The 27,725-nt window shown below is 37.7% G+C and overlaps 1 protein-coding gene and 1 pseudogene across 1 annotated transcript; one reads left to right on the forward strand and one right to left on the reverse strand.

Moving 5' to 3' along the window:
- LOC18774606 (GABA transporter 1) lies at positions 2,604 to 7,876 on the reverse strand. Its single transcript, XM_020565140.1, is given in 8 exon segments — positions 2,604 to 3,134; positions 3,236 to 3,469; positions 3,792 to 3,922; positions 4,005 to 4,191; positions 4,442 to 4,467; positions 4,470 to 4,508; positions 5,377 to 5,604; positions 7,627 to 7,876. Coding segments are annotated over 8 exon segments (1,344 nt in total). The 5' UTR covers positions 7,745 to 7,876; the 3' UTR covers positions 2,604 to 2,753.
- Positions 15,720 to 26,754, forward strand: LOC18774494 (annotated as a pseudogene).

Consider the following 27,725-nt stretch of genomic DNA (forward strand, 5'->3'; position numbering starts at 1 on the left):
ATACAAAGTTATTTGAACGAACTTTGACATGCTATTTACCAAAAAAATTAATTTATGCAAGCAGCTAGATTAGCATATTTCTGACTTCTAACATCTACAACTACTTCTTTTTCTGCAGGTGGGTTGTCTGTGGATCCGGCTGGAGGAGGGTTTTACACTCAAGTACTGACTGCTGAGACTGGAGAGGTAATTGTTAGATAGATCTGTGAGACGTCTCAAGGTCACTTTGATTTCAGTTAGTCTTGGTTGTTATGTTCTTTATTCTATCTGCCACGAGTTTTATGGCTTTATTTTGTTTTTTGTTCTTTTTTTCTGCAGGATATTGTTCATAAGATACTTTCATTATCTGAAACGAATCCTCGATCACTTTGCATTCTTACAGCTACTGGTGTGGTTTGTAGCGCCGTCATACGCCAACCTAGTTCTTATACTGGTATTCTGAGATTCAAGGCAAGATTCTCATAAAGTTGGAATCTTTTCAGTAAATCCTTTTCTTTAATTTGTTTCTCTCAACAGCCATGGATGCTATATATACTTTTAGGTGTGACATCTTTAACACAACTTGAACCCAACACGAAGTGTAAACATGAGTAACTCGAGAAAAATTCGTAAATAATATGACTTTCTAACTCAAATAATAAACATGCCAAGTTATAGAGTTTAAACAAGAGTGAGTCCATCCTGACATAACTAACTTGTTTAATGGTATTGTATGAAGAACATAATCATTTCTCCAATTTTTTCCCTTTGCTTTGATCTGATATGATATAGATCTATGTAGAGTTATGGTATTCATTTTCTTGGTTTTGCTAGCATCTAAATGAATATCTTTATATCGCGCACAAGCGATACATTTAGTTTAGTAAAATGGATCTTACCTTAATTAATTATGTGGATCAATCAGGACACGGTAATAATGACAAGTATCAAGTCATCAAACATGATTATATGTTAAGTTAGAGTTCATGAAAATTCAACACAAATCCAACACCATATAACTCGGTTACCACCCTTACTTTGGTTCACTTGTGTATCTAAGTTACACATTTGTCATGTCTTGTGGAATGCTAAAACACGAGCAGAAATGTTTGAACCTTCTTGAATGAGGCATGACATGAGTAGCAGCTAGAAAAACTGAAGACAAAAATTGATGCCATACATATAACAGCCACCAACAATTTAACAATGAATTCTCTGTTCTCCGCTTGATGGTCTCATATGTTTTTTTTTTTTCAAATGAGATGTAGTACTTTCCAGCCATATATTAGCTTTTAACATTGAAGGGTAACTCTTTATTTCTTACTTTCTTCCTTCAATGCAGGGCCGCTTTCAGATTCTCACTCTATCTGGATCATTTGTATATGATGCAACGCAAAATCGACGAGGAAAAAATGGTATGTTAAGCGTTGCACTGTGCCATCCTGATGGGAATATTTTTGGTGGTGCTGTTGCAGGCGCATTGATAGCTGCTGAGCCTGTTCAAGTCAGTTTCTTCTTTCTTTTGTTTTCTTCTTCTCTTCTGTTTCTTTTTTTGACTCTGGAAGTAGAAGTGGAATTGCCAATGTTGCTCTAAGGACTCTTTCAAGTGACTGAAATTATTTGGTCCACAAAGTTATGACAAAATGAATTAGTGAGTACAACAGTAACAGAGTGAAAACCAAATATTTGGTATTGAACTATAGTCTTTTTCCAAGGTAATTAAAAGTGCTTGAGGTAATTGCTCAGTCTCATTTTGGGTTATTTCATTTATCAGATCATTGCTACCAGTTTTCTGCAAGAAACCAGCAGCAACACCAGCAAGGAATTGAAAAGGAGGCACTCAGCGGAATCTTCTACCTCGACTAGTATGCTAGGCAATTCATCATGCTTGGCAATGGTTCCCTTACTAATGCCTCCACCAACAATAGTTCATGATGAGAGTTGCATTTCGCCTACATCTGCTCTCTTGGAATTTCCATCCCATAGTGGAGCAGGTAACGTCATTGCTGCAAACCGTAACATGAACCCTGCTACACTTCCGGGTTTTGATCAGAATGCCTTGCAGCCAATGCCAGATCCAACAACATCTCCTCACATTGACACCTTTATTCCTTAGATATAAAGGTAGCTCTCTCTCTCTCTCTCTCTCTCTCACAAACATACAAAGACCCGGACAAGAGTAGACTGATATGTTTGTTATCGAACTTCCTTAGGTCTATGCAGATTTGGTGACTAGAGTTGAAGTGTTTTATCCAGTTTGCAAGGCCACAGTGCAAGATTTCTACCAGTGACTGAGATAACCGTAAATGAGATCTTCGACTTGTTATTGTTGTAGTTTTGATGTTGTAACTTATTGTAGATTTTGTGCTTTGCTTTTTATTGATAATGTGGACTTGGAGTTGCATGAAGATACTGTTAGACTCTTGTGGTAGGAAACAGAAAGGTGCCAGAAAAAATGCACCAACATGAGATCAAATCTCTGAATCCAATTTTTACCTTGAGACTTTTCAATGAATATTGCTGCACCAAAGATATTATTTTTGAGCAGATGGTGTACACATTATATTATGCAGATGTCAACTGACCCAAGAACAGCATGTGTGTAAAAAGCAAGTACAAATGAGAATTGCTGTAAACTGGAAATTCATAATATTATGTTCATATAATTTTTACTTTTCACTTGTTTCTTGAACAATTCTAAAATTCAGCCATCTGATTGATGGATCATAAAACAATTCATGGGTGCAAGGGTGATTAAAATTTGCTTAATGTGTTCATACATTAGCAAATAACCGATAACTCTTGGCATCGAGGCTTATTTGTCTTACAGCAGCAATTGCAGCTATAACGCCCAAGATTGAGAAAACCACAGCAATAGTGGTGTTTAACAAGAAAATGGGGCTCTTTTTAGAGGGCTTAAAGGTCAAGTTGTAGAACACAACAGGCAAGATGAAGTCAAGGGGTATGAAACCAAAAGCCCCAATAACTGAATTGATGTCCCCAAAAAATGGAAGCATTGCTGCTATGGTTGTTGCTACGACGACAGACAGCGAGCGAAAGATTACCCTCGGGATCACATTGCGAGTAGAGAACTCTTTGCTCGTTGGATCCACAAATGCTCGTTCAAGCACTTCATTTGTTGGCTGCAGATAAACCTGTACCAAAGCAATGTAGTTTAGACTACTAGTTTTAGTGAGTGTTTGGTTCCAGAAAAAAGATTGAAAAGAGATTGAGGTGGTGTTTTTTGATTTCTTACCACGCCAACAGCTGATAGTTGGAGTATGGTGAAAATGTTGGTCATGAAAATGAACCACTTTGGCACCAAAGGTTTGCCATCATCCAAGAAGTTGCTAAGTATGAGGCCTTCAGCTTGGTTACCAAATGCCCAATAGCCAGAGATAGCAACACTGGAAAAAGTCATTATAACTACTGCATAACAAAGACATAATCCCTTGAACATCTTTCCCTTCACTGGTGGTGCTATTGTTGCCTATTAACAAAAGTTACATAATTATTAGTTCCTAAAGAAAAAACAAAACCGGTTTTGGTAGCGATTGGCCGAAATGGAAAAAACACGGTTTCTCAACTAGATTTTAGTGCTTCCTAGAGAAGACTTGATAATCACTTCTCTAGAAAGTGCAGGTGAATACACAATGAGAACTTGGGTTTTTACTAAGATGTTTTTGTGTGCTTCTAACAAAACCAATTAAAAACACTTCATTCATAAACAAACTCTCCCAAACAGCCCCATATAATACTCGAATCCAAAAGAAAATGAAAGCGAATTCAAGGATAATTGGACTATTTTGAACCTGAATTTCTGGAATGATGCCATTGCCAAATGTTGTAGCAATGATGGCATTGGCATTAAAGACCCCAAAAACACGATTTTGAGTGTTGCCCTTCAAGGAATAGTCCTTATGCGGCCCTTTGGAAGAACTTCCTGACAAAATATAAAATTATGCTTGCTAAGTTTTCATCTCGTGGCAGGCAAGAAAATGCTATCATGAGTGAGTAGCTATTACCAATGTAGATGCAAGCAGCAGCGGTACAAACGCTATAGGCTAAGCAAAGAACAACAGACACCAAGTTGATGTGCCTCAGTGAGTGAAAAGATGGAATTTGTGCCAAAAACAGCATCAAGCATCCAAATATGATCACAAACTCGTAAAGCTTCATAGTCCCAGTTGGGTTTGACAGCAAGTAAACTGCCTGCAAAGAAAATAAAGCATATTATAAATATATATAATAAAAAAAAGTCACAAGCGCTTCAACTAAACAACCGTGACAAATAGCATACTGTTGATAAAAAATGAAGACATCTTAGGTACTGTCAAAGAATTAAAATCACCCGATTTATGTGATACACATGATTTGCCGGTGATTGCACGTATCTGAATTTTACAATAACCTTTTGTATGCCATAAGCGAGTGAGTCGTACAAGTTAAGAGAAAGGATTACCTTCATGCATTGTCCTCCCAAAAGAGGAACTGACTTGGGCCAACAAAATAGCGACTCCATCCAGGCCCTGTAGAATCCAGTACAGTTTCAATTAAATAATGTCAACCTTTTTTATTATTAATTTTATTTTTATTAATTTTTATTTTTTGAGGACCTTTCCTATTGAAAGGGGTGATAGCATATTAAACTCACACACACAACACAGATGCTAGGATTCGAACTCAAGACCTTGCCTGTTAAAAGAGACATAATTCATCATATAAAGCAAAATACAAGGGATACTCAATTAAGACCATCCTAAACCGGCCTCAACCATACATAAAATCACAAAACAAAAACGTAGTGGATGCAGTGGTTCTAGGAATCTTCTTTATGTCTTTAGTTTCTTATTTTTAGGTTTTCATAATGTGGAATCGATTTTGCTCACTATTTTGTATATCAATGTATTGTTTGCAAGGACTCCTTTAGGTTTCAATTTGTTTTCACAAAATCCCTTTTCTTTGATTGTTCATCCAAAATTGATGATTTCATTTAAAATACACTTATGCAAATGAAAAAATTAACCTCAATGAATGCATATGCAATCTAATCTCAAAGGAAAATTTTGTCATTTAGAGAAATTTTTTGTATAAAATCATTAATATTTGGGCGAAAAATCAATGAAAAAAAGTTTTGTGAAAACAATTTAAAATCCTAAAGAGTGTTTGTGTAATTTCTGAAACCTCAGGGAGTTTTGTGAAAAATTCGAAAACCTCAGGAAGTAAGAGTGTAAATAACTCTGAAGATGTTGTATAGCCAAAAAGGAGAAATTGACAAGGGCCATTACAGTCAATGGCAGACAAGCCACATTCTTTTTGCATTCAGGTTTTTTTTTATATTTTCTCTCTGACAATTTAAAAATGAAAGAAAAGGATTTCATACTGATATATAGGTACCTAGAATGTCATGAGCCATGTCTCTGAATCGGAGATGGCGATGACCCAATTTAGCATAATGTTCAAGAACCAAAGAGAGTAAATTGTATGAATAGGTCACGATTGCTCCGATGACCAAACAAAAAATCCCAGCCGCCCATCCAAGGAAGGTGAAAGCATACGGCAGACTCAGCAGCGCTGGAGCAACTATTGAGGTTGTCAAGTGATAACCGCAGTGCACCCATGATCCTAAATCATCAATATCAAATTAATACCAAATTTGACTAATTCGCTTCTTCTTTTTATGCAAAACAATCTAACTATATAATATAAACTGCATGGATTCAATTATAGATTATAATGACACACTCCAGAAGCAAGCAACCAGATTTTTGTAATTATCATACGGTAAAAATACTAGTTTTTTTAAAATCTAACATATTTTACACGTGCATATGTATTCTTCTCGTTTAATATACATATTTTTAATATATTATTGATTAAAATATTACGGATAGACTCAGGATTTGAAAATGGCATGACCTAAATTTTCCTTACATACATATCTATTGAAAACTCGACGGTACCAATGAATTTTATAAAGACAAAAAAAAAAACATCGGGGACATAATGAGCCTTACTCTTCAAAATGCTAGTACATGTAGATAAAAACATACTTAAATAGTTAAATATCTAATAAAAATTTAGAAAATGTCATTAATTGTAAATAAGAAAATAGGCCTTTATCACATCTTCAATCAACATGATAACAACTAATCAATTTATCAAAATTCCTAATTGACAATTCATACAAGCAAGAACACTAAAGTCAATTTCAAATTCTATTTTGCCATCCTAAGAGAGAGAAAGAGCGAGAAGATAAGAGAGAGAAAGAGAGAGAAGAAAAGTCAGTCTAGGGGGGTTAAGATTTTTGTTGAAATTCTACATTGTGTGTAGATTCTACCATATTGCCATTCGACATGGCACATGGCCAAATGGTCTAAACCCAAAATATTCCAAATTATTGCCCAAAATCTCTCTCAACCCAAGAAAGTGAAGGGGTTAAAATTTGAAAAACCCCAAATTTGGACCCAAATATCAGTCTGAGTATTGTCTGGACCCCAAACTATTTAGTGGAGCCCATCAACAAAAAGGCACAGCCCATGTACATCAGAAAAACAGTGGAACCCGCGCTGGGCCCAACGCTAGTGGCTTTATCTGCTAGCTCATCCCACGTGTCTGCTCCTGGTCAATTGGCCGTTGCAATTCAAATGCCTTTGTTTGTTTGTGTTTTTTATATTTAAAATCATGCAAGTAACTTCAAAAAGGAGTCTGTTTACTTTTTAAATCATGCAATTCAATTGGCCGTTGCAATTCAATTCTCATTTTGTGTTTTTTTTTATGTTGTGTGTTTACTTTTGGAATAAAATTAAATTTATGGAATTTCAATTTTTTTTTTTAAGCCAAATTGTTCAAAAAATTAAATTATGACGTTATTTAAAAAGATAAATGAAGAAAAGTTTTCCATAAAAAAAAATTATATTGGACTTAAACCATTATTAAACAATTTAATAAAGTTGCGGACTTAAAATTTGAGTCCGGATGTTTGGAAGAAAAAACAATTTGAATCCAGACAAAACCCAAATAGTCACTTTTTAAAAGAGGAAAATTTGGATTTAACCTCTCATGAGTTGGAGAAGGCCTAATAAGCTATAATAAGCATAGTTTCTAAAATAAGATAATAAGCTATAATAAGCATAATTTCTAAAATATAATAAGCATTGTTTCAGCAAAAATGTATATAAGTTTATTCGATACGTCAGATTGTGAGTGACTACATGCGGTCAATATTTGCTTCTTCAATAAAAATAATATTATAACTATTTTTCACCTCATTAATGACGGTTACAAGATTTGAAAATCAAGTAGATAAAATTTACATACTAAATTTGACTGTTTGAGTGAATTTTATTAATAAACATAGAAACTAAATATATATGTATCCATTGGACACACATAAGAATAATTGAAGTCGGCCAGAAAAATGAAGTAGGATTGATGATAACCAAATGGTAAAGGACAAAATGAGGTAAAAAACAAATATGTGAAAGACATATCAATCAACAAGAAGAAGAAGATGATGATGATGATGATGATGATGATGATGATGCGATGATAATCAAGATAATGAAAAAGAAACAAAAACTAATTAAAACAAGTTGTAAATTAATGATATAAAAAGAAAAAATATCTCTGAAGGGCGGTCAATACCTTTGGATTTAAGAACAAAAAGAGCACCAGCATCAAGTTGCTTCTCCTGGTCATGAGCTTCTTCTTGGCCAATAACCTCTGCCTCCTCTGAGCTTGGTGGCACCGGCAGCGTCCTCATCTCTCTCTCTCTCTACTGAAAAAGGAAAGAGAGCAAAGAAGTGGGAGAATCAATTATGGAGATATTGTGTGTATAATTATATATAGCGGACTGGCACTGAGTCAACGAGGTCCCCTTGATGATGCACAACTTTTCTTCATCATCGTCATCAACATATTATTATTATTATTTTGGATGTAAAGTAAAACAAAACAAGTAAAGGTGGCTACGTATATACGTCCTCTACTTAACAGTCAAACTTTTGGAGAGAGAGAGAGAAGGGGGACAAGAAGGACCATAATGACCCTCCATACCATGATACCAACACGCATTTATTGGTTTTTTTATCGATTTAATTTGTATATAAAATTAGTGTGGGCAAATTAGATGATGCTTTCTGAGTTTAGATCTATGGTTATTCTAATTTTTAATCTTAAAATGATTCCTTAAATTCTGATTAGTCAAAAATGATTCCTGAAACTTTTATTAGTGTTTAAATATGGTCATTGACTTGGCGTTTGCTAGTGTTCTTAGTTAAACATCGTTTTGGGTCTGGGACTAGTTGTTTATTTTCACTAATCAGTTATTCAATAGAGATGTGTTCTTCGTATTAGAGAACAGAAAAATGATCAATAAATATAACACAAATATAACATTATTGTACTTTCGTTTGAGTTTGCATGAGAAATATAGAACACAACTAAGGACTAATTTGGATATAAGGCGGCCAGGGTTACAGTCCGGGGCCCAAAGCTAAGACGGGCACACAAATTTTTTTATAGCCCATATATGTGAATATTAAAAATTAAAAAAATAAAATAAAAGAGGAACCAAACCTTCAAATCTAGAAGGAGTCATTCCTGATATGGTGGCATGTCAGCATAAATCACTTTTTGATATTCTCAAGAAAACTTCCTTCCTTGGAAAACAAAGTCAAAGATATATTATATATGTATTGTATAATACTACGCGCTTTCGCGCATGCGAGAGGTTTTTTTTTAAAAAAAATTTAAATTTATTTTAGAATTAAAAAAGATAATGGATATTTATGTTCCATAAAAATAGGATCCATTATCTGAATTTTTTTTATTTTTAATTTTTTTAATACGAAAAATTGTGAATTTACCATATTATCCTCATTTAATTAATAATTTCAATTCTTAATGTTTGCATTAACTAAGGGCATTTTCTGGTATTTGAATGTTTCACCATTCTCTGCCTTTTGCTTTATATATATAGATATAACAAAAGAAAAACAAAATATAGGGAAATTAAACAAAGATAAACCAACATGCCGCCTTCTTTTTTTAATCAAAAAGCAAAAAGGCACTCGAACACAACACAAGAAGACTCTCAAATGCAAGCAAATTTTTATTTTTATTTTTTGTGTTTCTCTTCTTCTCCAACAGCAAGTTGGAAAACAATCCTCCACAAGACCAAACTAGTACCTTTCTTTCAAGATTTTTATTTATTTATCAGATCTTTCAAGATTCTTATTTTTTTAATAAGAAAAAATAAATGCAAGAAGGAGAAAATAGGAAGATGCATAATTTAACAAAGTTCCTCATCACACTGTCAGCGTAACTAGATTACGTCTGACAACTTCACAACCCAAAGCCTTTTCACCCACACAAAGAACAAATCGATAAGGAAATAATACAAACTCCCTTTCTATATATACAAAAGAGAGCTTTCTCTCTTACCAAAACGTGGTAGGTATTCCGACCCCAAAAAAAACGTGGTGGGTATACCAATTCTTCTACTCATATTTGCAAAACAAGAGGCTTATACATGACGATAACAAAACCCTATAGGCACATGGCTCTATGGCTCTCACATGACCATTTAAAAGAAAATGTATGACTTCATATTGGACTCACACATTTAGGCAAACTCAATAGAAATCAAGCCAATAATGAATCCAATGCTCTTTGAAATTTCGGTCAAATCCTACTTTGCCTCCTCAAACTCAAAATAGTCCACTTTCATCCTTTAACCGAGGTTTGGTGACCCACTTAACCTCCACCATCAACTACATCCAAAAGTTTATTAATTTTGATGACGTGACAAAGGTGTTTTTGTAATTTCATATACATAAATCATTATCCACTAATTGAGTGGATGGCATGGCAAGTGGAGCCCAATTTTTTAATGACATGGATTCCATGTAGACAAAATAAATAATAAATAATTCTTCAATTAGAAAAATAAACCATGTGGATTCTATGTGGACAAAATAAACCATCTATTATGATGCAGAATTATATAGAAAGGGATTCTGATCTTTTTAGCTGTAGATCTCAGAGAAGTCTTTCTGCTAATGACCTGCTTTCATTTAATTCTCAATCAACTCTCTTGTGATAGTTGAAATTGTTGACTTTTCAAAGTCAGGTAGTCACGTGGGTTCTAAGAATAGGTTTTCCAAAAAAATTTGCTGACTTTGTACTCTGGGTTTTGAGATCAATGGTGAGCATTTAGAAGCTGGGCCTAATCCAATTCCTCTTTAGATTTTTATTAATCTGCTTTAGTGGTCAATTGCCATTTGATTTGGAGTTTTTTACAACTCTGTCATTTCGTAAAATACATGGGCTTCTGGATTTGGGCTCTCTTTTCTTTGGAATCAAAGCCCAGTCCTTTGTTCTTTTCTGTTTTTGTGGGCCTTTCTTTGCAAAGATGGGCTTGCGCGAGGATTTCTTTTTTGGCCCAAACATCTTTTGCTAGTCCTCGAGCAAAAGAAGAAGTTAATCTATTTCACTTTCGTAGGGAATCACGATGGCATTTAGCATGTGTCACAAGCCTTTAAACCCTTAGGTGTCCTTAGTAGGAGGAGTTGTGTCTCCTGAGAATTTACCAGTTACGATATCCACAAACTAATGTATGCGGAAACCACTATCTCAAGACTAAAATTATGTCATTCAAGTAAATGCACCACGTGTGAAGTGTAAAGCCAATCCTCAAAATATATTGGCTTAAAGACAATCATCCCTCAATGTCAAAGATAGAATTTGTCTCAATTCTAGGCCTCAAAAGGAATCACTCTTATTTTCACACAGAACCTAGGTTTACACTCTTATCAAGCATATGCGAATAGAGTTTATGTATAGGGAAGCAAGATTTATAGTATATGTATTTAAGAAATAAAAGCTCAATTTCTGGAAATAGACCTCATGAAAAGAATTAAATACTAAGAACGTAGGTACATACCATCACCTCCAAGAGCAAGATGTTCCAAAAGATCCGTTAGGTCTTTACTAAGGTTGTAACGTAAGGCTTGGCTATGGGTTATACAAGAAAGGGAAGGAAAGACTAGAACTTGAGACATGCCAAGGCTTCTACAAGCAAATTCTCGAAATATATGGTTGGCCCTTCTCTTTGAATTTGGTGATTGGCGCCCATTATTTTGTGCTTTTCCTCTACTACACGTGGAATGATTTCGAACTTTTGATCTTTTGAATTGCATACTTCTTTATCAGCCCAATTTTAAGGCTCTTTTGATTTTTTTTTCTTTGAATAATAATAATTTTTCAAACACTTGCAATTTAGCATTTTTACCTCGGTACACACCACTTCTTTCGTAGAAAGGTCAACCTCTCAACTTTATCTTCATCACCATCAAGCTATAGGGTATATGGCTTAGAATCGGTTTAAATGGGTAAGGATTGATGTGGGTGATGAAAGAAAAGGTAAATTGTTTAGCTTCAAGAAAGGGTAAACGGTGCACACAAAAGGTATGGATTAAGGCATTTTAGTGGTGAAATATGTCTAACATCATCACTTAAGGTCTACCCAACTTGAAAGCAACGCACCTACACAAAGTGAGAAAGTTCTTTAGTATCTAATGCAAATCCTAATGAGATCTTCTAATGAAGAACGAAATTGAAGTGTTTAAAAGTAGAAACAATATAACCCTCTCAAAGAATGGCTTAAAGCTCATATAGCTCTCAAGGGTAGTCTCCACTATTCTTCCCCAATCATTTGGGTATGGTACTTTGTCCACCAAAACATAAAGAGCATGGCAATGTGAGTGCAATAGATTATGATGCAAAAACCTTCGTGGCAACCATTTAGTAAAGAATTAGTGATCAAAGCATAGCATATATGTCTCTATTAGTAAGCAAAAGTAGTATCTTAAATTAAAAAACAAAGGTTTCAAAAATTGCAAAATTTCAACTTTGATCAACGTCCAGTTTTTAGTGAAAATTTTGAAAAATAATTCGTAGATTTTGACCAATTCTATATTCCCAGAAAATAAACATAAAATTACACAACTTTCATTTATACAAATTCCCGAAATTCGTTTTGGAAAATTGTGAAAACAGACATCTAAAACAAAACATGTGCAGAATCGTATGGCAGACTTTCCAGTTTTGACCCCTAAGTGCAAATATGATCATAACTTCCAAATGAAAAATCAGATTTTTAAGCTTTGGATATGACTGGATTCAGCATGAAAAATTGTAGAAGACAGCCAGGGCCAAATCTTCAGATTGATTACCAGGAAAAACAGTTTTAACCAAACATAAACCTTATGTTTTCTTAAACAGAAAAAAAACACATAACGAAAAACGAAATACACTAAAACGAACAAAAACACACAAAAAGTTCAATTTCACACCCCTAAACCTAAACTAAATATTGTCCTCAATATTTAAAGCAAAGATAGAATGCACTCAATGGTTAGGATAAGCATGGTATGCATGAAATCGAAACACAACAAACAAAAAGATAAAACAAAAAACAGAAAGCATGAAACGAAGTTACTTAGGTGGGTTGCCTCCCACCAAGCATTTTATTTAACGTCTATGCAAGACGGAGGGCATTATCTATGGCTCGACAAATTCTACCGAATCCACAACGCCCGAGGGGTCTTCCAAGTAAAGTTTGAATCGAGGCCCATTGAGTTTAAACTTATACCCATTCCGCAAGTTCTCAATTTCAATTGCACCATGAGGAGACACTTGCGTCACTTTGAATGGACCCGTCCATTTTGATCTCAGTTTTCCTGGCACAAATATGGAGTTATCACTAGGCATATGTCATTGACGGGACTAGTTGACGGCTGTTTGGGGTTCTTGTTTTTGAGAAGAAGGTCGGAGGATAGGGCGGGTCGAGAGAGAGAGAGAGAGAGAGAGGGAGAGAGAGAGAGAGAGAGAGAGAGAGAGAATGGGGATTTTTTTCTTTCTGTTTTTAAAATTTTTAATTTTATAATATTTTTATAAAATTGTTTAATGTAGTTTTTAATGTTTTTATTTTAAATTATTAGAATATTTAATTATGTGGAGGTGGGCTCCACTTGCCACGTCACTCACTTAATTAGTGGATAATGATTCATGTGTATGAAATTGCAAAAACACTCATACCACGTCATGAAAGTTAACATACTTTTGGATTGACGGCAGAGAATAAAGTGGGTCACCAAACCTTGGTCAAGAGATAAACGTAGGCCATTTTGAGTTTTTGGGGAAGAGAGGGGCAAGTGGGATTTGATCGAAGTTTCAGGGACATTGGTGTAATTAAGCCTATTTAAAATTATATAATTAGTTTAGTGTAAATGCAATATAATATGAAAGGTAAAATTTGCTCATAAATATTGTTTGCTAGTCCCTTTTTATATATATATATATATATATATATAGAAAGAAACGATAATTATATTCATAAATTAGGTACGAAGACCATAAGTCACAAGGGCTAGTACAAATCCAGATACATAGAAACACATCGGCAACATCAAGCGGACAAGGTATATCTTCACTAATAGCCTCATAAGTCCAAAGAAATTTTGTTATAAAAGCCGCAAGCCTGAACAAGCCAAACATTAACCACAATGCCTAAAACTACCAATACAACTACAACTTTTAAACTCTCATAAGTAGAAACTACAAGTAGATATTAGACTACAAACAAACACCCAAATCACAAAGAGGGTGCAATTATTACAACTCAAGAAATTGTAATGTCACAGCCCACTCCCTATATTGTCCGCTTTGGGGCCCGCCCACATGGATTTGTTCTTAAGCTTATCCTATCTTGCTCAAAATGCGTCTTACTAGGTAAGATGCCAACTGCTCTTATAAGGCACTTCACATTCCCAACACCACCCCCCCGGGAGCGATGTAGGATTGTTCACCGATCTTGCTTCTTACAAAGCGCACGAGTCTTACAACACACCACCTTTGAGGCCCAGCATCCTCACTGGCACACTTCTAGTCAAGGTCCAGCTTTGATACCAAATTGTCAGAGCCCACTCCCTGTAGCAAGATAATGTTCGATTTGGGCTCCGTCCGTACAAATTTATTTTTGGGCTCAAGCTTATCCTATCTTGAGATGGCAACTTCTCTTATACGAAAATTCAGCTTTCCCTCCCCGAGCGATGTGAGATTGTTCATCGATCTTGCTTCTTACTAAGCTCTCGAGTCTTACATGTAAACACCCAACTCACCAAAGATTCCAAGGACAACAAAACCACAAAAATCGCCAACGAAATCACCAGCGCAACCAAGTGGAAAATCCAGCCAAAAAACTAGTAAACAACCCCAAGAGAGAAGGGAGGAATGAGGAGGGAGAGGAGGGAAAAGGGTAGAGAAGTAGAGGGGAGATGGGAGGAGAGGAGTGGGGAAGGAGGCTACCCCCCAAAAGGGGTCGACGGTTGAAGCTAAGTTCCTGAGGGTTTTTTATTTCTTTCTCATGTACGTAACTTATGTATTGGTTGTGAAGGTTTGCTAGTATTTAGCGAAAAGAAATGATTTTTAGAGATAGGTTTTGGGGACTACAAATAACCTATTTCCTCTACATTTGACACAGCAAATATAAAGGAAATAGATTTCTCTCTTAAGATTTTTTGCACATTACTCTAATTAATACATGCTGACAAGAGCACAGTCGGTCCTAAGAACTAGGAGGCCCTATGAGAAATAAATATTGATGCCCCTTTTATATAGAAAGAAATTGAATTGTAACCAATAAAAATGAAATATTCGTTCACATTTTATTTTATATTAAAATTATTAAAATAGAGGTTGGATCCAATGCCAAGAATAAAAGATAATGTTCATTGTGGCGTAATTTTATAGTGAGGGTGTCATATGTGGACCCTTCATGTGGACTTTCATATTAGCCACATGATTATTTCATTAAACTTAAGTGAAGTTACTATCCAGATGAATCATGTGTGGCTAATATAAAGGTCTACATCCATAGTTTATATATGGCACCCTCACCATAAAACGATTCATCCATTGTGTTCAAAAAATTAAACAGAGCAAAGATGGAAAGCCCAAAAATACCAGTCGAGTACCTTGCAAAAGACCTTTTTGGCTCTCATTTGTTGGGCTTACTCATCTCTAACATGCCCTTTATTTTTTGGGGCTGGCATAAGCTCTGGGCTATGCCTAAATAGAATTGTACGCATTAGATGTGTATGTGCACTGTTTTGCTTGAGTAAAATCTTAATTAATTAACCCACATCACTGCAATAAATGAAGAACCTATTTTTCTGAATTTGACCAAAACATGTGTTTCAATAATATTTAAATAATCTACCCAAGCATATTGCAAGCAAAAACATACTGTTTGAACAAAAATTGGAAACCACATGCTTACCAGATGACATGCTTACTAACCTCAAGCATAGTGACTAGTTATGAGAGGAGTTCCAGACAATGGTTCATTTCAATGTTGGAAGTGTGGATTATTAAGTTCCAGAAGATAATACTTTTGAATATTGGATCTTGAAGAATATATATATATATATAACCATATGGTTTAAAATCTTCAACGGCCATCATCTAGGAGATCAGGGACAGTGGTAAGTTGTTTTAGTCAAATAATCAGTATGACCTTTATCATTATGGTATTGTTATGTCTTTCATAAATTGCAAGAAGGAGTGAATCCTTTAGCTCCAAGTATACCATTTCACCATGTTGATCTAGTATATTTGTTCTGCTCCTTTCTGGTGACAAGTGTTATACAGTAGTCGCTAACCAGGCTTGAAATATGCCATCAGAATGTGATAAGTGGGGTTGGAAGCATGTTACTGTGTTTGGTAGGTTTGATAAAGGAAGTGGTACCAAAAAGTGGAAATGCAACCACTGTAACCTACGTTATAATGGATCCTGTTCTCGAGTTAGAGCACACCTACTTGAGTTCTCCGGTGTTGGGGTGAAAAGCTACCCAACAATAGATAGGTCTTTAAGAGAAACCTTTCACACCTTAGAGGATGAGCGCCTAGCTCGTAAGAAGAAAAAGAACTTCTGGATGTGCACAGTGTTGGAAAATTTAGTATTAACTAAATTTAATTTTTCCTATTTGAATGGAAATTAATAAAATTCTTTGGGTTAAAGACATGACTCTTGGGTTAAAGACATCTTCACATGAGGGGTGACAACTCTTCAAATCAAGGGATGCATTGTTTGGGGTGACAACTCTTCAGACCAAGGGATGCATTGTTTGCCTTTTCAGATTGAGATACCTTTTTAGAAAGGGTATTTCATCATCTATAAATAGAGCAATCCTCCTATAGTTTTATTCATTCAGTTTATTCTTTACATACAGACTTTCACATATAGAAAACATTAGAGTTTTCATAAAGAGAGGTTCCTACATAATTTGGTTCAAAGTTCCTTGTGAATTGCAGTGCTTCTTTCACAAGGAGGGGAGTCGTTGTATCCTGGGAGGCGAATGCTAGTGAACCATAAGTACTGTTGTGGGGCGTAATTCGTCTTAAGGTCAGAGTGTCCAACACTTGCCTCGAGTCAATTAATGTTCTTTTAATTCAATTATGCTATTGTGAAAATCTGTTTTGTTTGTAATGTTTATTTATTTATTTTATAGCAATTTAGCACTCATATTTCCAACAATCTTAAGACGAATTAATCTATGTTATTGCTATATATATATAATCTGTGTGTTACGCGAAATGATGTATATTCAGTATACATAATAGCACAATTGATATAACTTTCAAATTGACTTTGAGGATGAGGGCATGTGGTCACATCTCGTTGAACAAGTTAATTGTTTGTTTTGTTAACCGTTGCATCTATTTCAATTAAGTTGGTAAATTCATGGTCAAATTGAGATAGCCATGCCTTGAATCAAGTGGGTTGAAATTTTTTTACAATCTAAAAATTATGTATGCATGTTGGACCATTTCCTGTCTATATAAAATGAAGCCATTGTGTATGGACGTGATCCAACTAGAAATTTGATTTTCAGTTTCTAACGGTCATAGGCTGTTAAATCCATTTGTTGGGCTTCTGGCTGTTCATATAAATTTTGCATTCATAAATGATGCATGGATTCTGCAAATCAAATACATTAAGAGGCATATAGTGCTTGTTTCTAGTTACTTATATAAACGTATGTATATGAACCATTGGGTTGACATCGAGATATGCAATTGATATATTGGATTGCATATAGAAAGATTGTGAATATGTGGTTTTGCAAATTTTCCTAAAGAGGGAAAACATGTCAGTGTATTATCTATATTTGACAAACACAATTGACGAATACTTCCAAGAAGAGAAGTAGTGTTGAAATGACCAGAAACATGGTATATTTCTCTGTCCTACAAAGACAACAATTGAAATGTGGGGATAAAGCCCTATTTTGTAGAAATAAGTTTCTAATTATGAGGCTTCAAACTACAATGGTCTGTATGAAAGGGAAAATTTCCATTACAAGGAAATGATGAGTAAAGTGGCTTCGAAATTTCCTAAAGGATATTCATATGTGTAACAAAATTACACAAATGATGAGAATCCGAAAATGTGGAGGTCTATTGCAAAATTGCACTAGACGTAATATGCAAAGTTCTTAAGGTATGAAATTTCATTGGTAGTTTAGTAGCAACCACAATTGTAAGAGAATTGTGGGGGTGGCTTAACTATCTTTGTAATCTCATATTTGTGTAAGAATGGAAAAGTAATTTGCTTTTTAAAAGAGACGAGTAATGTTTATTTTAAGGTATAAAAAGGTTGAAGACCCTACAAATACCTTAAATGTGAGGGAAGTCCACTGAAGAGTTGGCAAATTACTTAGTAAGTCCCAACAAAACACATGGAGGATTTTTCTTTAAAACAACTAGTCTCGAATGAATATAATTTCGTAAGATGGAATGTGCACACCATCAGTTCATAGTCAACCTAGTGGATCCAATATTTAAAGGTAAGACTAGATAGTTAGTTTGATCATTGAGGAGAATGGGAGTAAAAGCCTAAATATTTAAAGTCTCCATAGTGGATACCCAACCTAGCTGACTAGAGATCCCAAGATCTAGGTTCAAAAGGGACAACCAAATTATGGATGACTAAGTAGTCGCACTGCCGAGATTACATCTCCTACCCATATCCTATGATGAAACAGTGCTGCCTGTAGCATGTTTTAGGGTAATCTTTGATTTTAATAATTCCTATAGCTTGGAAATCCGAGTGGGGTAGTGCAGGATACTCTTAATAGGAAGTCACCTATGTGAGTGTGAAATGAGGCCTTTTTTATGAGAATTTTTTAAGGCTTGAATTCTCTAAAGCTCTCACGAATACCAGGAATCGCTCAGGGACAAAATGAGCATAACCGATCGAACCAAATATGTTTAGAAGGGTATTGTGTGAGTGCTATTGTCTGGGTTTACACAAACGGCTGAACAGTTCAAGACATCACATTCACTGATTAGCCAAGTAAATCCGATAGTATTCCGCTATGGAAGGTTCAAGGCCAAAAGCTACCTGTCCAAATGCAGTATTCTTCTAATAGGGACTCTCTCTAGTGTCTTTATTTTTTGTTTGCATGTTGTTAAGTCAATTTCCATTCATGTGGGGGATTGTTGGAAAATTTAATATTAACTAAATTTAATTTTCCTATTTGAATGGAAATTAATAAAATTCTTTGGGTTAAAGACATGACTCTTGGGTTAAAGACATCTTCACATGAGGGGTGACAACTCTTCAAACCAAGGGATGCATTGTTTGCCTTTTCATATTGAGATACCTTTTTAGAAATGATATTTCATCATCTATAAATAGAGCAATCCTCCTGCAATTTTATTCATTCAGTTTAATTCTCTACATACAGACTTTCACATATAGAAAGCATTAGAGTTTTCATAAAGAGAGGTTCCTACATAATTTGGTTCCAAGTTCCTTCTGAATTGCAGTGCTTCTTTCACAAGGAGGGGAGTCGTTGTATCCTGGGAGGCGAACGCTAGTGAACCATAAGCACCGTTGTGGTAATTCGTCTTAAGGTCAGAGTGTTCAACACTTGCCTCGACTCAATTAAGATTCTTTTAATTCAATTCTGCTATTGTGAAATCTGTTTTGTTTATAGTGTTTATTTATTTATTTTATATAGCACTCATATTTCCAACACAAAGCCTATAAAGCGCATTAAGACTTTACGACCAAGTCTTTGTGTCACTAAAGAAGATATAGATTAAATAGTAGCTAGATTATCATGACAGGGCAAAGACAATTGCTCCTTTTAGCCCTGGGTATGAACCCCTCTCAATAGATGAGCTTTTTGATTCTTTCTTAATTAGAGAGAAGGGAAGGATAGAGAAATCTTTGGCTCTACTTAGGGAGTCCTGCCCTCACACCGGATGCACAATATTGTGTTTTGGTTGCTTAGCATGCTAGGCTGCTTCCACATTAATATATTCATCTCTAATCTGAGATGACTTATGTTTTTGAAAGCAGTAGACATAGGTGATACTGATGGAGCAGACAACGTATTTGTAAGTGTTATTGATGATACTGTTATGGAAGTTGGGCCCAGCAATGTGCTTAAGATAATCTCTCATCTAGGCAATGCTGGCAAATTATCTGATTCCATTATGTTGTCAAAGTTTCCTCATATATTTTGGTCTCCTTGCACTTCACACTTTATATGCAAGTAGATGGAAGAAATAGCTGAAATGGACTTCTTAAAACCTGTTGTCTTATGTGCTAAGGAAATTGAGCAATGCATTATGGCATATCAGCACTTTTTTTTTTTTTTGGTTACAAGGAGGGCCTAAGCCCGACAAAAACACAAAGGAGAACTACACTGGGACAAGCCTCGCAGTGGTTCCCCTAGAAGAGTCATTAGCCAAGAGGCTAACAATAGAAGGAGGAGGAAGATCAATAACATGAAAACCCAAACTGGAATTTTGACCCAAGTGAGCCATATGGTCCGCAGCAGAGTTTTGCTCTCTATAGATGTGATAGATGGTGCACTCCCAGTCACGCAAGAGCAAGTCTTTGCAGCAATGGATGATGCTAGAAAGGGGGTGGTTAGTTCCAGTTTCTCCATTAATAAGAGAGACAGCAGTGAGGGAGTCACATTCCATCTGAATTCTTCGGATACCTTCGTTCCACGTGAGGAGCAGGCCTCTGAAGACTCCCCAAAGCTCCGCTTCTAGGATACTGCCACATCCCAGCTTCGTAACAAATCCCTTGACCCAAACACCAGCATCGTTCCTTATGATGCCACCAGCACTAATAGCGCCCAACTCACCCATACAACTGCCATCCACGTTAATCTTAAACCAGCCAGCACAGGGAGGAGACCAATGAAGTTTAAGAACATGTTTAGGAAGCTTGGAGTTCCTGGATCTGTTAGCCACCAGCCATTCACGGGAGAAATGGATGATCGGAATGTGGGGCCAGGGAGGAGGAGAGAAGTTGAGATCAAAAACTTTCTTACAGCGCCATTTCCAGCAGAACCATAGGGCAGCCAAAAACAGGGAGGACCAAGGGATACCCTGCATGCAGCTGAAACTAGCTTTAATATTGGTGAAGAGCCAGTCCTTAAAATCCATAGAGAAGGAGTGAGCAACTTGATTGGGAATGCCAATGGAGTTCCACATTTTAGTCGCATGCCTGCACCTGCGAAAGAGATGATCCAAGGACTCCATGGAGCCGTTGCAGCAAGGGCAGTTGGAGTTGGAAGCTAAGTTTCTTCTCACACGTTGGACATTGGTTAGGAGCTTACCCTGAATCAACAGCCAGAGAAAGGTTTTGATCTTGGGGGGGACCTGCAGCTTCCAAATCATATCCCAATTCCAAGTATAGTTGGTCTCCTCAGTAAACAAGGAGAGGTAAGCCGTTTTCACAGAAAATTCACCATTGGAGGTGAGCTGCCATATACAAGAGTCCGCCTCAGTGTGATTAAACCCTGCAAAAATGCAATGAATTTTTTGCACCACATGCAAGGGGAGGCAGCCCATAAGCCAGTCTGTGTTCCAACCTTGCTCCGTGAGAAAATCACTCACGGTCCAATCCAGCATATCAGCAGTAAGGGGGACTGTGGTGAAGTTCTCCAGAGGACCACAGCCAGCCCAATTATCCTTCCAAAACAAGATATTGTCACCATTCCCAACTCTCCATTTAAGACCTTTGGAGGCGAGTTGAGTCCCAAAAAGAATACCTCGCCAAGTACTAGAGCAATTTAGGAATTTAAGATTAGGCGCAGCAAGCAAACTTTGGTCTTTTAGGTACTTGCCATTGAGAACTTGGGACCAAAGGCCCTGCTTATTTTGAATAAGTTTCCAACCAGTCTTGGCAAGAAGGGCCTGGTTCATAAAATGGGTCTTTTTTAGACCTAGCCCACCACAGCTCTTAGGATGGCAAACAGTGTCCCAGTTGACAAGGTGGATTTTAGTTTGGTCACCGGTATAACCCCACAAGAAATCCCTGTTAATCTTATCAAGCTGGTTACAAGTAGATATAGGAAGCTCAACCGATTACATCGTATAGATTGGAATAGCAGAGGTGACAGCTTGCAAGTAAGTGAGTCTTCCTGCCATAGATAAAGTGTGGCTCTTCCAGGAGGCTAATCTGCGCTGCACTTTGTCAACAATCCCAAAGTAAGTATCCTTGGTAATTCTAGATTGGATCAAGGGAACACCAAGATAATTCCCAAGGCAATCCGTGAGGGGAGACCCGCAAATATTGGCTATAGAAGCAGCAATTCCAGGTTCAGTATTAGGGGAACAACAGATTCTAGATTTCTCAAAGCTGACTTGCTGACCCGAGGCACCACAAAAGAGGTCCAAGCAATGCTTCATAAGCTTAGCTTGGGGGATAGAGGCTTCCCCGAATAAAATGAGGTCATCGGCAAAGAAAAGGTGGGATATAGCAGGGCCATTTCTAGCAACCTTAACAGGTTTCCAGGTTCCAGAGGAGATATGATCAATGATAATATGGGAAAGTTTTTCCATACATAGGACAAAAATGTAAGGGGAGAGGGGGTCACCTTGTCTGATCCCAGCATTCGGAGAGAACCTTCCAGTAAGCTCACCATTGAGAATGACTTGGTATCTGACCGACTTGATGCACTGCATGATAAGAACCAGGAGTTTGCCTCTAATACCAATTTCCCATAGCACATCATAGATGAAATCCCAGTTAATCCTGTCATAGGCTTTGGAGAGGTCAATTTTCCAAGCAATGAACCCCTTCTTGCCTTTAGAATTTCTGAATTTATGAAGGACCTCTTGGGCAACGATAATGTTGTCAACAATCTGCCTGCCAGGGATGAAGCTAGCTTGCGCAGGACTGACAATCTTTTGCATGAGAGGCCTGAGCTTCTGAACAATGATCTTAGACACCACTTTGTACAACGTATTGCAAAGGCTGATAGGCCTTAACTGGGCAACAGAGCTAGGACTAGCCACTTTAGGAACAAGGGTAATCAGCGTGTCATTAAGATCATCCGGGATGCTTGCAGAGCAGAAACAACCAGCAACTAACTCAACAAAGGTTCCCTGACAAAGATCCCAAAAATCATGGTAGAACTTAGCAGGGTATCCATCCGGGCCTGGAGCTTTAAGATTGCCAATACTGAACAAACAATCCTTAATGATTTGAGGATTAACGTCACAATTGAGGGTCGTCAACTCAGAGTTCTCCAAGCTAGGAAAAAGCTGGGGAGATCAGCATTAGAGTATCTCATCGTTTGGGCAGCAAAGAGATTCTTGAAGTAGTTGACAATGATAGACTCCATTTCATTTTTATCGTTAGTCCACGTACCTTGAGCATTAGTGAGGCCCTCCAGCTTGTTCCTTCTTCTGCGAATAATGGTAGACAGGTGGAAAAACTTGGTATTACGGTCCCCTTCTTTAAGCCAAGTGTTCCTTGACTTCTGTAACCAAAAAAGTTCTTCTTGGTCAAGCAAGGCTTGGTATTCATTGGTGAGCTCTTTTTCCAAGTCAGCCAGAAAAGGGGAGTGTCTTCTGCAGAGGGCTTTTTGAATCCCGCCAATTCGAGCCAGCAGCTTCTTCTTGTTTCGAAATAAACTCCCAAACACTTCCATGTTCCAAGTAGTGAGAGCATAGGAAAGGGCTTGAGTTTTTTGGAGGATACTTCCAGTAAAGTTAGCCCATTTATCAACCACAAAGCTGCGAAAGGTAGGGTGCAGGAGCCACATGGCTTGGAACCTGAAAGGTTTGGCAGTAGCACAGGGGAGGTGAGCAGACTGGAGGCTAATGAGTAGGGGGCAATGGTCAGACTTGACTCTAGGGAGGTGTCTGACAAAGGCCTCGGGAAATTGATGTCTCCAGTTAATGTTGGACAGACCGCGATCCAATCTTTCCCAAGTGAGGACACCATTCTCATTTTTCCTGCACCAAGTAAACTGAGCACCAATAAAACCAAGATCAATCAAATTGTTTCTATCAATCCAATCCACAAGGCCACTCCCATGAGAAATGGGATTACCACCACATTTTTCAGAATTGTCAACCAACTCATTGAAGTCACCAGCAATCATCCAAGGGAGGTTAGTGGCCGAAGCAATCCCATCTAAATAACTCCAAAGATTTTTACGGATGCCAGGGCAAGGGTGCGCATAGACTGCCGTAAAAAGCCAATCAATATGGTTCATTTTAATGAGAGCTGTTATAGACTGCCTAGAATAGGCAACAATATCAACACAGGAGACATGCTCATTCCAGAGCATCCAAATACCCCCTGAAAATCCATTAGCATCAACAACATGGAATTTCGAAAACCCAAGCTTCTTAATAACATTGAGGGCAGTGTTGCCACTAATTCTAGGCTCCAAAATGAAAAAGAATATCAATCTTGTGAATTTTAACTAGATCTTTCATAATACCAGGGAAATTTGTACTCCCTGCGCCTCTTACATTCCAGACCATAATCATGATGATGGGGAAGGAAGGTGGCAGCAAGAACCTGAGGAAAAACCTCACTGACTGGAAGCGTTCAGCACTTCTACCAAAGTAGAAGCAGCACCAACAACTCCATTCTTAACATCTAGCATAGCTTTTTTCAGTCTAGCAGCATCCAAATTAATAGTAATCTGAGGGGCAGAGTTTTCTCCATGGTCATCATCCATCTTATCTCCTGGGATATCCTCCAACTTATCTTCAGTCGGACCAGGATCAGGCGGCTCAACCCCAGCTAAAATAGGAGGCGGAGATTTACCAGCGTTGGGGAGCTTAGATTTCAAGCTTGCCACAACGTCTCCCAGGGTGGCTTCATGGAAGTCAATACTTCTAACTTGGAAGCCCGAAGATTTACCAGCCGCGGCACCTTTAAGTTTCCTTTTAGGTTCAGAACGGGACTCGGGGCCAACTTTGGTAGTGGAGGCACAAGATATATTATTTTCAATACCCATCTGGGGCTTATCAACAACACCATCGTTTGAGATATCTCCTAGGGCTTGGCGAGCTTTACCTTTCAACTTAGACCGACCCTTAGCCTTGGAAGGTTTAGCAGGCCCAGCATTTGTCTCAGTTTGTATTTGGGACACCTCCTCAACAACAACATTCCCAATAGCAGCATGAGAATCAACTCTGTTTTTATCATTATCCAAGGCTTCAAATCTTGATCCAGCAGGGGAAGCACCACGGTCAACATTAGGCTCCTTAAGCTTGGGGGCAAGCATCTTGGCCTTCAGGTCAGCATTTGCCTTAAAGGGCTTTTTACCCTTCCTATTCTGGACCAGGCTCCAAGGTCCTATTAAAGTACCTGAAGACTCGTGGGGGTCATCCTGAGGCATGGCATCAGTGCTGGCCTTATTGACAGGGAGGGGAGAGGCGCTCGGTGTCCCTTCATCCATGGGTTGGGTGGTATTCTGAACATTCTCAGTATGCGGTTTTTTAATCACTGAGGGGCAAACGTTTCTGTTGTGGCCATAGCACCCACAGGCAAAGCACACCAAGTGGATGCCTTCATATTCCAAACCATACCAGTTATCCTCCACCTGCACGAAGGCTTGTAGGGGTTGGGTAAGATCAATCTCCACACACACTCGGGCATATTTCCCTCGAACCTGGGCAACAGTATTGGAGTCAACCTTGAATGTGGTGCCCAGTAAATCTCCAATGCGTAGCATGGCTTCAGGGCGGAACCATTCAACGTGGAGACCAATAATCCGGACCCAAACGGTCATCCTTGTCACTTGCTCCACAAGGGGATCAAACCCAGGCTTCCAGCGCTGCATAACCAGGTATTGGCCAGCAATAACCCAAGGGCCACCGCACAGTATAGCTTTCATATCCTCTTCAAGCACAAATCTCACAATAAAGAATCCATTCTCTAAATCAATTAGTTTCCAAGGGCCCTTAATCATACCCCATCTATGCTGCAGCCTGGCAAGAACAAAATTGTAAGTGTGAGCCTTACCCATCAGCTTGATGATGATTGAGGTTCGCCAAGGGCTGTAGAGGCGCTCTTTAACCTGTTCAGAAAATCTGATGCTCGGTCCCTTTTCACCTTCTGAGACAATAAAGTCATCAGCCTCAATCGTGAATTTATCATCCGCCATCCCCCCAAGCCCAGTTCGGGTAGAGCCATGTCCACCTTGTTTCAAGACCGAATCCCTAAAATTCAAGGTTACAGGGGGAGGAGAGCCGAAGCCCACATCAGTCGCCATATCACCAGACGAGTTGGGATCTGGCTCCGTAGTTCGAATCCGCTTCGTTCCCACTGATTCCAGTTTGTTCTCAGGTTGGAGAGCACTGAACACAAATTTAGGTGGAGTCGCCGTCGTAATAGGAGGTAGTCGAGAGAAGTCGCTGGAAAAGATCGCCGCGTAGATGGAAGAAATAGCTGAAATGGACTTCTTAAAACCTGTTGTCTTATGTGCTAAGGAAATTGAGCAATGCATTATGGCATATCAGCACTTTACTCCTTGTAGGTTCAATCAAAATCTGAAGGGAGCTTTGGTCCACTTTCTGCGAAGTTTTCACCTTCCTTCTGCATAGTTCAGAGGATTTTTGAACTAAAGAAACCGCGTCAAGAGTTGGTTGTCAGTGAGAGGTGGAAGCAATGGAAGATAAATATACCAGACGAGATTTCAAGTGTTGAAGCTACAATTTTAGGGGATGATTTCTGGAGCAATGCTCATCTATTATTTGAGCCATTTGTAAGATTGCTTCGCTTGATGTTGACAAACTTGTCATGGGAGATGTTTGTGATTGGGGGGTGCAGGCTCTTGAAGCTGTGAAAAGTAAGGATGTTGATAATGGCACATTGAGTCAGTTGGAAGAGCTAATAGAGAACAGACGGGATGCATTATTTTCTCCACTTCATGCTGCTGGTTACATATTGAACCCTCGATATTTTGGGAGAGGTCAAACTAGAGATAAAACTGTAATGAGAGGTTGGAAAGCCACCCTAGATAGATATGAATATGAAAGTGCAGACCGGCGGGTGCTTAGAGAGCAGCTCAACTCTTACTGGCGACTGGAGGGCTCCTTCGGAGATTGAAGATGTTGTGGATTGTAGGGATGAAATGGACCCAGTTGCATGATGGGAGAACTTTGGATTTGAAACACCTAACTTACAGACACTAACTGTAAAAGTTTTGAGAGATATGGCAAGAGTATGAGTTTCCATGTCAAGAAACGGCCAGCAGATTTGGAGTGGACATAGTGGAGCATCTTGTTTTTGTCAGAAACAATCTTAGACTAAATAGCCAAAGAAATGGGATTACAAACTCCTTATCTGTCCCCAAAAATGTAAGTTTATGCTCTTCATCTGGAGCCAAGACATGGGAGGGTGCTCATAAAGGTGACTGTGAGTAACCTGATAATCTTTGTTACTGCTGCTCAATATATTGTAGTGCATTACTGTATAAAGTTATGGATGTATATCTTTGCTTTTCTGGGAAGTTGTGATTAGGGTGATATTCAAAGAGTTCTTCAGCTGTTATATTGCGTTTGACCTCTCTTGTTCAAGAATTCTTTGTAACTAACATTATGTTCTATGCATTTGGGAAAAAATGATATTGCTAATTGCTCACACTTAAGAAGTAGAGTAATGTTATTTAGACACACAACATTGACCACCTTAACTGACCACCTTCCATTAAGTCCAACTTCTCTGCAGATCCTTAAATCCAGACACTCTTTCTGCTCAGTGCATCTTCTAGCCCTGATATTTTATAGACACAGGTGGCCCTGATATTTGTTCTATCATTTTATGTCCTAATCTGCTGACAAAATATGCCGTCAATTTGTATCTTTTAGCAGACAATAAGTTACGAAAAATCGGAATGTAGTTACACAAGTATTTTTTTAGTAGGTGTGTGCTACTGATAATAAGGAAAATGCTAGAGTCAGCTTACACGGTAATAAAATGAGAAAAACTTTTCTGACACGGATATTGTGCACTCTCTATCTCACTCCTCACTAGTGATCGGAACATGGCCAATCTCATAGATATAACCAAAACTAAATCTGAATTTTTCATCGCATATAAATAGTTTAAAGTAATAAGAATGCTAAAATGTGAAATCTAAGCTAAGCACATGAAATGAAATAAAAAAATGACATATCACTTAAATGAGGGGGCCTAGGGACTGCGTCCATACATATGAATTGTCGTTATTTGCTAACTTCAAGAACATCTGAACATTGTTAGACCAGGGCACTGAGCATAAATCATGGCACAAATCAGTAGATACAACTTTTTTAGAAGTAGCTAGTGGGAAAAGCAACCGCAGCCCTTCGTTTTATAATGGTTATATGGAGGCTCAAGTATCTGCTTTACGTGG

Source organism: Prunus persica, chromosome G6 (genome assembly GCF_000346465.2).
Source record: "Prunus persica cultivar Lovell chromosome G6, Prunus_persica_NCBIv2, whole genome shotgun sequence".
Lineage (NCBI taxonomy): Eukaryota > Viridiplantae > Streptophyta > Magnoliopsida > Rosales > Rosaceae > Prunus > Prunus persica.